The 12,500-nt window shown below is 41.3% G+C and overlaps 1 protein-coding gene across 1 annotated transcript in view; it reads left to right on the plus strand.

Moving 5' to 3' along the window:
* Positions 1–12,500, plus strand: part of LOC121878533 (paired mesoderm homeobox protein 2B-like) — a 73,138-nt gene that overhangs the window by 5,981 nt on the left and 54,657 nt on the right. The window contains exons 2-4 of the mRNA XM_042384801.1: positions 7,010–7,039; positions 8,657–8,778; positions 9,117–9,191. Coding sequence (XP_042240735.1) covers positions 7,010–7,039; positions 8,657–8,778; positions 9,117–9,191 — 227 coding nt within the window. The remainder of the gene's footprint in view (positions 1–7,009; positions 7,040–8,656; positions 8,779–9,116; positions 9,192–12,500) is intronic.

The following is a 12,500-nucleotide window of genomic DNA, read 5'->3' on the forward strand; positions in this document are numbered from 1 at the left end:
GCGCAAAAGAAGTTAAAAGAAATAATAATTCCTTTCCTTAAAACACTCCATAGACTGAAGACAGTTTTTGAGACTGACCTACACAACAAGTCTTCTCTACCAAGATACAAGTAGACCTAACCTAACCTAACCTAACCTAACCTAACCTAACCTAACCCAACCTAACCTAACCTAACCCAACCTACTACCACTACTATTTACCATATACTAAACAATGGCGCTAAGCTGACCTCTGCTGTGATGACGTCCTGTTATTTACTTCATTTACGAGACAAAATATATAACCGCGTTTTGTTATAGTTGAAGAGCGTCAGGTACATGGAGCTTTGCAACCAATGTCTATATGTTGAGGGGGAGAGAGTTATACCTCTGATCTCTAGGAATCGAGCTGGGGAGATAGAGTTAAGGGGGTAAGGAGGTGAAGTGTGAGGAGAACAGAGTGTCATGTCAATAATTCACCTAGGTAGGGAAAAACACCTGTACAGTACCTCTCCTCTATCTCCCAGCACCCATGTTTTGTTACCTCGTCAAGGGGCTGTTGTCTTTACGGTTCATTGTTAACATGATATAAGTGATGTGTTGGGCCGTAGATACAGTATTAATGTCTCCTGTACATAAAAACATTTTATAAACGTCTTCTAGCCTAATCTAACGTTAACCTAACCTAACCTAACCTAACCTAACCTAACCTAACCTAACATTAAACTAACCTAACCCGTCCAGGTAGCGTTAAGGTGTTTAATTATCAGGTGAAATAAGTTAGTAAAGTGGGGGGCCTAATCTTCATGTGATCCATAATATACGATTCCACATCAACACAACACAACACAACACAACACAACACAACACAACACCAAAACACATGCCACCAAGCTTACTGCGGGAGAACAAGTCATTCTCAGTGTGTAAGAACAAACTTGATTTAAACTTAAGGTCATAGAAGAGTGAGGGAGACGAGGAGAAACCCAGAGACGAGAAGAATACACAATGACCCACGAAAATGAACCTTGAACTCCGACAACAAGAAGAAATCGAGACAGTGAGAAAATGTTTAACTACGAAGATAAATAGATAACAAAATGACGAGAATAACAAAAGAAAAAAATAATAAGTAACTATTAACCACAACACGAAAGTTTACTAAAAAAAATGTTAGAAAAAAAAAACGAAAACACCGAAAACAGGATAAACAAAACAAAAGGGAATCGCCACCACGGACAACAACAACAACGAAAAAAAACAAAGAAATTAAATAATAGGAAGGGAGGAGGCTGTGGGGGGGGGAGGGAGAGGAATGAGGGAGGATGAATCATAGAGGAGGAGGATGAATAAGGAATGGGTAGGAATAGGGAGAGAGAGGAGGGCGAGGCAACGTGGAGGGAATGGTAGGCATAAAATGTTGAGTTAGATCGACTAGGTTAGCGACCGCCAGCACAAACATCACATTGATTATTACAAATATTGTGCTCACGAGGGAGGGATTCCACACACCACACCATACCACACCATCCTCCCCCCTTACTCCACCATACTTGTGCTGCCAGCAACTAGCCCAAGTGGATAGCTGTGGCAGGGGTAGAGGAGTGAACAGGCTCACGGGGTAGGCGTCGGGGAGCAAAAACCAACCCGCGATAGCTGGCTAGGGAGGAGGAGAGGCACTGAACCAAGACAAGAAATAATACTGAATAAAAAATGGAGAAATAATAGAATAAAAGAGATAGACAAATATATATATATATATATATATATATATATATATATATATATATATATATATATATATATATATATATATATATATATATATATATATATATATGTGTGTGTGTGTGTGTGTGTGTGTGTGTGTGTGTGTGTAAGTATAATGAAACTGGAATAACAAGAAAATAATTATACGATTAATTAAAAAAGAGAAGGATGTGCTGAGTATAAAATATAAACATCAAAACAAAATGTAAACAAACACCGGAAAATAAGCGACCAAAATAAACGTAAATAAATACACAACATTTTGATAACTCGATAAATGAATAAAACTTGAAAAAAAATGTAAACAGAGAAACAGATGATTAAATTAATACTACGAATGATCAATAAACAAAGAAAATGGAAAATAATCAAAACAGAACACATAGAAGACTGGAGAGAGAGAGAGAGAGAGAGAGAGAGAGAGAGAGAGAGAGAGAGAGATAATAACACACGGAGGATGACAGTGGACAGGTTTGAGTAAAAGACGAAAGGGAGAGACAAAGGAAATGCCGAGAAAAGAGTAAATACAAAGGAATGGTGTATAGTGAGAGGGAGAGGAGGGGAGGAAGGGTGTGAAGAACGGACTATGTATACATGACAAGTATATATAAGTGTATTTATGTATGTTTGTTTCTTAACTATACATTTATATATACATACAAAAAATAATGCGTGTGTGTGTGTTTCTCTCTCTCTACAAATACAGTTTTTCTTTCCCTCACACACTCTCCCACGCACCCACACACTCTCCCACACACCCACACACTCTCTCTCTGACACACTCGGATGGTCACGTCAGGTCAGATAAGGTGAGGGGAGGCAGCATTAGGTGTGAGGTCCATCAAGACTGTCTTACCGTCAACAGTCATCACCGGGGCCTGTGTGACGACTGACACACACACACACACACACACACACACATGTATACATACACACATAACATAGGAATCTTTAAATGTTTAGATGTTAAGTTGGCTCTTAATGGTTCAGTAAGTGGTAGTTAATGGTTCAGTAAGTGGTAGTTAATGGTTCAGTAAGTGGTAGTTAATGGCTTAGTAAGTGGTAGTTAATGGTTCAGTAAGTGGTAGTTAAGGGCTCAGTAAGTGGTAGTTAATGGTTCAGTAAGTGGTAGTTAATGGTTCAGTAAGTGGTAGTTAATGGCTCAGTAAGTGGTAGTTAATGGTTCAGTAAGTGGTAGTTAAGGGTTCAGTAAGTGGTAGTTAATGGTTCAGTAAGTGGTAGTTAATGGTTCAGTAAGTGGTAGTTAATGGTTCAGTAAGTGGTAGTTAATGGCTCAGTAAGTGGTAGTTAATGGTTCAGTAAGTGGTAGTTAAGGGCTCAGTAAGTGGTAGTTAAAGGTTATTTTTTGTGTTCGTTTTAAACTTGTTTTGTGTTCCATTACACTTCTACAGATCTTGTGTTGCGTCATGCACACAAGACAAGCATGACGCAACACCATGGCGGGTGATATCAAGGAGAGATAATTGAATTGGTGTAAACAAAATAAAATAAATTGGTGTAAAAATAATAAAATAAATTGGTGTAAAAAATAAAAAAAAATGTAAAAGTTTTTATAAAAGACAGTGAAGCCCTTGGTAATATATCGTCAAAAATCAAAGTATAAAATTATAGAAATTATTAAAAAGTAATAAATAAAATAATACATTAAAATATATCTTTCAAAAAATAAATAAATAGAATAAGTAAATATATAAATACAAAGAATTCAAAAGGAAAACTACAAAAGGAAGGAGGCGGTGCAGGAAAGAGTGTGTGTGAGCTACAACATTACCTGCCTCTTAGTGTTGACATATTGATATTGTTGTTCCTGATCACCGAGATAAACGACTCGCTCTCGCCAGATGGGGAAATAACTAACCTCTCTTGTCTCCCACTTACCCTCACCCACTCTATCTTATGTCTTTATTTCCCCTTTATTTTTCCCTTACACTTATTTCCTTCTCTCACTTCCTCGTAGCTGTGGTGTAGGTAACGGTGAGGAGGGGGGAGGAGGAAGGGGGGTGAAGGGAGAGGGGGGGCAACACTTCAACAGGCCAGTATTATGTGTGGGGAGGGAGGGAGGAATGCCTTGGATGGAAAGTGTTGAATCCGTGAAAACCTCTTGAGTTTGAGGGGCTGGTGGTTGAAAGGGGGGGGTGATAAGTAGTAGTAAAGATAATTGCGGGTGACATTAATTTATATTTTAATAATGAAGTCGATGGCATTGGTCGATGAACAACTTGATTCGACTCCAGCGGCATACTGGGAGGAAGGGGGGGGGCATACCTAGAAGTTGGGTTGCCAGATTGGGCTGTATATTTTCCAACTTGTGTGGGGGAGGAGAGTTCTGGCAAATAATAAAAGTAATCTGTAATGCCTGCTCTCCCTAGTGAACCTTGTTGAGGGGGGGGGGGGCTGATGCTGCATTGTGAACGACTTGTTTTAACATCTCAGAATCTGGTAAGTTTCCCTCGCGCCTTATCTTATTGCTGCCATTTTTCACCACATTCCAAGAAGAAGGTTTCACGCATCAAATTTGGCTCGTCGGGGCATCCTTTCCACCAGCTCTTTTCTCTTTCTTTTTTCTTTACCGTCTTGTGTGATGCTGGGGGAAGACGGGGCGGGGGCGGGGGCGGGGCGGGGAAGGAAGGGGGTACTGTAGTTTATACTCCCCAGTACACTCCCTCGTCTTGATCACGGGTGCTGTCACACTAATTACATTTCCTCATAACGAGTAGCAATTACAGTTGTGTTGCACCACCACCAACTTACTCGTCGGGAAGTTGGGTTGGCGGCGGCGGCGGCGATGGCGGGAGTATTTAATGTTGCGGCAAGTGTTCTTGTGTTCCATGATGTACTTGACCTTGGCATATCTGGCCAAGACCCGGATAACGACATCAGAACGTCCATTCGTCATCCGCTGGTCGCCCTGAGTATCCCAGATCCGCTAACCAAATTTGCCTCCATCCGGCCCGCGCTCTAATCTAATTGCCACTGCTTTTTCTTGCCGTAATTAAGTTGCTTAGTGCTTAACCTCGAAGGCTGATTATATTTCAGCCAAGATATTAGAAGAATTTTGTCATAATTGAGCCATGGCGGGGCTTATGACTGATATAAGGGCTGTGGAAGACTGTGGCTCGGGTAGTTCGGCCATGGCGGTTGTGAGGGCGGGAAGTGGCGGGCGGCGGACACAGCCTCGCGCCGCCATCTTGACTCTTGTGGCGGGAAACCTTTGTTGACGCTTCGTTTGAATTTACCGGAAAACTTCGCCCGCTGGAGTTTAAACGGAAAACATTTAACGAAAATCGTTCAAAATTGAAGTTAACGACATTTAATCGATTAATATGGTGAAAATATTCAGTTGAGATTGGCAGATTTACGAGATGTGGTCGGCCATCTTGGTATGACGTCAGCAGCGTGTTTGCCGACTTGTGAGGGAGAAAAACAGGAGTGTCTTGCTATTGATCCCTGAAGGACGCTACTCCGAGTCACCACTTGACTCACAAGCGATGGCGCCGCCGTATAATACAACTACACTTTATTTTTATATTTTCCTCCTATTGTGTGAACTACTTAACGCGGATGTTGTCACTCGGCGCCAGTGTACGGCTGATGGTGTAAGTAAGTTACTGTACTTATTAAACAATAAACTCCTAACGTTATTATACAGTTTAGTCGTTATTAATTACATTTATTGATAGCTATTAATTATACGCGTAGTGCATCATAACAGTACAATAATCACAACACATATACAACAATTAATTTAGTTATCTTTATATAACACTTGTAATGAAAGATAACAACAGTCATCAATCACAGTACTACACACACACACACACACACACACACACACGTACACACAGTAATCTCTATGTAACGCTATTATCATCATCCAAGGTTTAAATATTGTTTCAAAGTCTGTAGATTGAATTACACTCACATTACACTAGCGAATAAAAAACACACACACACACACAAACATACAAATACTACAGTAATCTCTACATACCACCACTGTTATTTTCTTTAGGGTTCATAAGTTATTAAAAAAATTGGGGTGAATATTAGTTACGGCATTAACACAAGAGACGCGATAGGTTAATACAAAACATCGGTAACCTCTATTGTTATTTTTACCCAGACTATAGTTAATGGTATCTCTAGGTACATATATTAAAATAACACACACACATACAACAATATGATGATTATATATATATATACTTATTAATATAAAGTTAAAATATACCAAAAATATACACATATGTTTACAGTATATAAGGTTGAAAATGCTCCCGAAGTTTGGTAGGACAGACACACGCACTCTTAATACTGACACGCTGAACACACTCACTGACACGCTGAACACACTCTTAATACCCACCAACACACACTCAACACACTCCATAACACTCGCTACACAACATAACACGTATATAGCGAACAAAAATAGAGTAAATAATAGTGTAAATTACATATTCAAATAATAATAATGTAACACAGGAAGGTTGAACAGGTAAAATATACCCACACAAGTTTTAGGTGTAATTGTATCATAATTAGTGTCAGTATCTATCTGTACCATAATTACTGTGTATCTATATAAACTTTTAATATACCAGTGTATATATTTGTGTTATGATAGTTATGTGTGTGTGTATGTGTTATAATTACGTCATTAATACATACATGCATCATAATTACGTCATTAATACATACATGCATCATAATTACGTCATTAATACATACATGCATCATAATTACGTCATTAATACATACTTGCATCATAATTACGTCATTAAATACATACATGCATCATAATTACGTCATTAATACATACTTGCATCATAATTACGTCATTAGTACATAATTCTGTGATAGTGATGATGGTGGTGGTGGTGATAGTGATGATGGTGGTGGTGGTGATAGTGATGATGGTGGTGGTGCATGCTGATGGTGGTAATGATGTAGTCTAAATAACATGCTAGCAGTAATAGTATTTATAGAACAACAAGTGTGTGTTTAATGGCGCATGATGGCTATAATCACTATGCGAGCGTAGCTACTGCAATAAACCACATTAGCCAGAGCCATCTTCCTTTAATTACACACACACACACACACACACACACACACACACACACACACACACACACACCTGTTTTATATTACGCCGTATTTATATTGTGTTTGTGTTATATTAATCTAAACCACGAAAATTAACTTGTGTTTTTTTCTCTTCCCTTTCCTCCCAAAGCTTCCTCGCCGAGCAGTTCCTGGCTACAAGGTATAGTTAATTATCTGTTTAATGTATGTATGTATGTGTATTTGTGTGTATGTATGTATGTATACATGTATATATTCACTATTTATTTACTATATAAACATTTAGTATTTTAAGGGTTCAATAATATAAGAAAATGTAACTAAAATAATTTATTAAAACAAAGACGTGGTTTCGTTTTGGTTTGGTTTAACGAGTCACAAGGGTTTATATAACAAACTATTTCCTCCCATGACGATAAACAATTAAACTAAGCGGGGATAAATAGTTATTAAAAGGTATATTTTAAAGAGAATAAACTTTCACAAAAAAGTAACGCAGGTTTTTGTTATTCATAGTAATACAATATAAATAAAATATGAATAAATTAATGGGTGTATTTTAAACTCAAACAAAATCATAAAAACAAAAACAGAAGTCCGATGAATAAATTATTAAATGGTTATACGGAATAATAATAATAAAACAAAATATATAACGTATATTTAGTATAACGAGTCAGTGACGGCAGCGTAACAATAACAAAACATAATTATTTATTACCATGATAACTCCGCCTCTACACGGACGGACACCGCGATATATCCTGTTCAGCTTGGCGTCAGTACTTCATGACAGACGGGATAAGAAGTGTATAGACTCAAAAAGAATTTCTATTAAAATATTAAATAAAAAACCACGGGAATCAGTTTTTGTTCCTTGTTTTTTAGAATACAGAAAAAATAGTTTAGGCTCGTAGGTGGCCATTACTATAGGATCACCATAACACAGGCTAGAGATAAAGAATGGCTAGCGTGAGCAGGACGGGACAGTAGGGAGGGAGAATTGTTTTAAACTTACTTAATAATCTTCGTTTTGCTACACAAAATAAGCCATTTAAAACAGTATTTGCCTTAATTAATATTTTGCCAGCGGACGGCACAAAAGCAGAGCATTAAACGTGAATGTGTGACTGACAACGATACACTGTCGCCCGCGCTTTATTTATTTTCATTGTGCTCGTGTTTATTTTGCTTGATAAAAAAAAAGGGCGGGAAATATATTCAGGTGCGCTGTGTAATGGTAACGCGTGTGTGTGCGGCCACGCTTACATTAACGCTATTTGTTTTATTAATTATTTTTTTTATTCCGTGTTATGTTTTTAATGAAAAATGAGATATGACACACGTTACTAGAGTAAAAGGGACACTATATATATATATATATATATATATATATATATATATATATACACAGGGAAAAATACGCACACATATACAGGGAGACAGTGCACACACATGCAAGAGGTATACAGTAACATACACCCCATAGAAGCCACCACTAAGTGCAGGTTATTTCTACACAGACTCCCAGTGTACTTCACATCTCCTTCACATACATCACCTTTTTCCTACCATGTATGTATGTATGTATGTATGTATGTATGTATGTATGTGTATTTATGTATGTATGTATGTGTATTTATGTATGTATGTATGTATGTATGTGTGCCCAAATAATGATCAGGAGAATTAAGTAAAATAGTTGATTTAAGTAGAGTTAAGTAATTGATCTCAGTAGAGTTAAGTACAGTACATGTGAGTGTAATATGTGTACTAAAGGTATGTACCCGTGTTACAGCTGGCCTGGGGTACAAGATGTATGGGGCACACGAGGGAGTGTTGTCCGAGAAGAGGAAACAGAGAAGGATCAGGACCACCTTCACCTCCGCCCAGCTGAAGGAGTTAGAGCGAGCCTTCCAGGTGAGTCTACCTGTCTTTACCCCCGTCAGGTGTTCTTCTTCACCTAATCCCTTCCCGTCAGGTGTTCTTCTTCGTCTTGTTCTTCACCTACAGTTACCTTTACCTAATCCCTTCCCCTGTCAGGTATTTAATTCTTTTTCCTATTCATCATCGTCATCATTACACCTGCTTTACATCTATAACCTAATTATCTCATAACACCTTAATTCCCTTTTATAATTTGTATATCTATTCTGTATTATATTGTATAAATACCCCGTGTGTGTGTGTGTGTGTGTGTGTGTGTGTGTGTGTGTGTGTACTACCTCGTCAATAACGTGCCCCTCACTACCCTACAGGAGACCCACTACCCAGACATCTACACCCGGGAGGAGATCGCTATGAAGATTGATCTGACGGAGGCCAGGGTGCAGGTAAGTCACCACCACTCACCTCAATGACTCTATATATTATTACCTGTGTGAAGGAAAGAGTAACTCCAAAAATGCTAAAAAATATCACAAGTTAGACGAATGGGAGTAAAGGAGTAACAATGGTGAGAGGAGGAGAATAACAATGGTGGGAGGGAGGGAGGGAGAGAGGGCGCGATAGCTAAGCTTGACCAATGTGATGATGTACACGTCAGTTGTTGGCGTGGGACCTTCGCTGCCACCAACACTCACGAGGGTCGTCTTAAACACCGAGACATCACCCCTCTCCGTCCCTCTCCCTCTCTCCCCTCTCTCTCTCTCTCTCCCTCTCTTTATGTAGCCACGATAACTGATGACTGTGTGGCGGCCGATATCACCGTCATGACTACTGGAAAATCGTCCCTTTAACAACATTATTCACCGTTACGTTCACATCCCTTCATGGTTGTACATTATCTCTCTGACGTATTATTCATTGATATATTTATTCACGAATGATGAAAAATATCGCCTCTGATCTTATTAATTTTATATATATTGTTTTTTTCGTGTAATAAGGATCGTATTTTATATCTATAATACACTAAGTTATTTACATATTTTTTAATGAATGGTGTATAATCGTTTCCTTTGGCCTCTCATACACTGTATTGGGTCATTTGCTTAAGATAAACAAATAAATATAATCGATCTTTATAGTTCATATTATTAGGGATATTGAATCATCTGGAAATGGGTGGTGGTGAGGAAGGGAGGGTGATGGGTAGTGCGGGTGGTGGTGATGGTGCCAGTGCTGTATACAAGGGTGGTGGTGATGGTGCCAGTGCTGTATACAAGAATAGTGGTGATGGTGCCAGTGCTGTATACAAAGTTGGGTGGTGGTGATTGCCAGTGCTGTATACAAAGGGTGGTGGTGATGGTGCCAGTGCTGTATACAAGGGTGGTGGTGGTGGTGCCAGTGCTGTATACAAGGTTGGTGGTGATGGTGCCAGTGCTGTATACAGGGTGGTGGTGATGGTGCCAGTGCTGTATACAAGGGTGTGGTGGTGGTGGTGCCAGTGCTGTATACAAGGGTGGAGTGATGGTGCCAGTGCTGTATACAAGGGTGGTGGTGGTGGTGCCAGTGCTGTATACAAGGGGTGGTGGTGATGGTGCAGTGCTGTATAGGGTGGTGGTGGTGGTGCCAGATGCTGTATACAAGGGTGGTGGTGATGGTGCCAGTGCTGTATACAAGGGTAGTGGTGGTGAGGTGCCAGTGCTGTATACAAAGGTGGTGGTGGTGGTGCCAGTGCTGTATACAAGGTGGTGGTGATGGTGCCAGTGCTGTATACAAGGGTGGTGGTGATGGTGCCAGTGCTGTATACAAGGGTGGTTGGTGGTGCCAGTGCTGTATACAAGGGTGGTGGTGATGGTGCCAGTGCTGTATACAAGAGGTGGTGGTGGTGGTGCCAGTGCTGTATACAAGGGTGGTGGTGGTGGTGCCAGTGCTGTATACAAGGTGGTGGTGATGGTGCCAGTGCTGAATACAAGGGTGGTGGTGATGGTGCCAGTGCTGTATACAAGGGTGGTGGTGGTGGTGCCAGTGCTGTATACAAGGGTAGTGGTGGTGGTGCCAGTGCTGTATACAAGGGTGGTGGTGGTGGTGCCAGTGCTGTATACAAGGGTGGTGGTGGTGGTGCCAGGTGCTGTATACAAGGGTGGTGGTGGTGGTGCCAGTGCTGTATACAAGGGTGGTGGTGGTGGTCCAGTGCTGTATACAAGGAGGTGGTGGTGGTGCCAGTGCTGTATACAAGAATTGGTGGTGATGGTGCCAGTGCTGTATACAAGGGTGGTGAGTAGTAATTGCCAGGCTGCATACAAGGTTGGTGGTGATGGTGCCAGTGCTGTATACAAGGGTGGTGAATGGTGCCAGTGCTGTATACAAAATGGTGGTGGTGAGGTCCAGTGCTGTATACAAGGGTGGTGGTGTTGCCAGTGCTGCATACAAGGGTGGTGGTGGTGCCAGTGCTGTATACAAGGGTGGTGGTGGTGGTGCCAGTGCTGTATACAGGGGTGGTGGTGATGGTGCCAGTGCTGTATACAAGGTGGTGGTGATGGTGCCAGTGCTGTATACAGGGTGGTGGTGATGGTGCCAGTGCTGTATACAGGGTGGTGGTGAGTGGTGCCAGTGCTGTATACAAGGGGTGTGGTGGTGGTGCCAGTGCTGTATAAGGGTGGTGGTGATGGTGCCAGTGCTGTATACAAGGGTGGTGGTGAGGTGTGGTGCCAGTGCTGTATACAAGGGTGGTGGTGATGGTGCCAGTGCTGTATACAAGGGCGGTGTGATGGTGCCAGTGCTGTATACAAGGGTGGTGGTGATGGTGCCAGTGCTGTATACAAGGGTGGTGGTGATGGTGCCAGTGCTGTATACAAGGGTGGTGGTGATGGTGCCAGTGCTGTATACAGAGGTGGTGGTGATGGTGCCAGTGCTGTATCAAGGGTGGTGGTGATGGTGCCAGTGCTGTATACAAGGGTGGTGGTGATGGTGCCAGTGCTGTATACAAGGGTGGTGGTGGTGGTGCCAGTGCTGTATACAAGGGTGGTGGTGATGGTGCCAGTGCTGTATACAAGGGTGGTGGTGATGGTGCCAGTGCTGTATACAAGGGTGGTGGTGATGGTGCCAGTGCTGTATACAGGGTGGTGGTGATGGTGCCAGTGCTGTATACAAGGGTGGTGGTGATGGTGCCAGTGCTGTATACAAAATTGGTGGTGATGGTGCCAGTGCTGTATACAAGGGTGGTGGTGATGGTGCCAGTGCTGTATACAAGGGTGGTGTGATGGTGCCAGTGCTGTATACAAGGTGATGGTGCCAGTATATAGGCAGAAGTGATAGTATAGTGTCGATCATCTGGTTATACATAGTTAGTGGTGATAAGTATACATGTTATCGTTCAACCAGAGTATACATTTGTATTTGTATTACCGTGGCTGCAATACTCGGACTCACTTCAGGGATAAAACAGGTAGAAATGATTTGTTTTTTAGGAGGGGGGTTAGTGGGGGGGGGCCCATAAAAGACCCATTAGTGAAATCACGTTGTCAATTACTGAGTGCTTTCTTGGGAATAGTGCTGCCCCCCAGGCTCTCCACACACACACACACATTACAATTATCGTGTTGGTTTGGTGAGCTTATTGAAGTAGGGGGTGGATGGGGAGGTTGTGTGCGTGTGTGGGGAGATGGAGGAAAGGAGGAGGATGAGTGGGGATTAGGAGGGGGAGGATAAGGTATGTGTAGGATTAAGGTGAGTTAGGGATTAGCTGATAGAACCCA

The sequence above is a fragment of the Homarus americanus genome, unplaced genomic scaffold (assembly GCF_018991925.1).
Source record: "Homarus americanus isolate GMGI-L3 unplaced genomic scaffold, GMGI_Hamer_2.0 scaffold41027, whole genome shotgun sequence".
NCBI classification, from domain to species: domain Eukaryota; kingdom Metazoa; phylum Arthropoda; class Malacostraca; order Decapoda; family Nephropidae; genus Homarus; species Homarus americanus.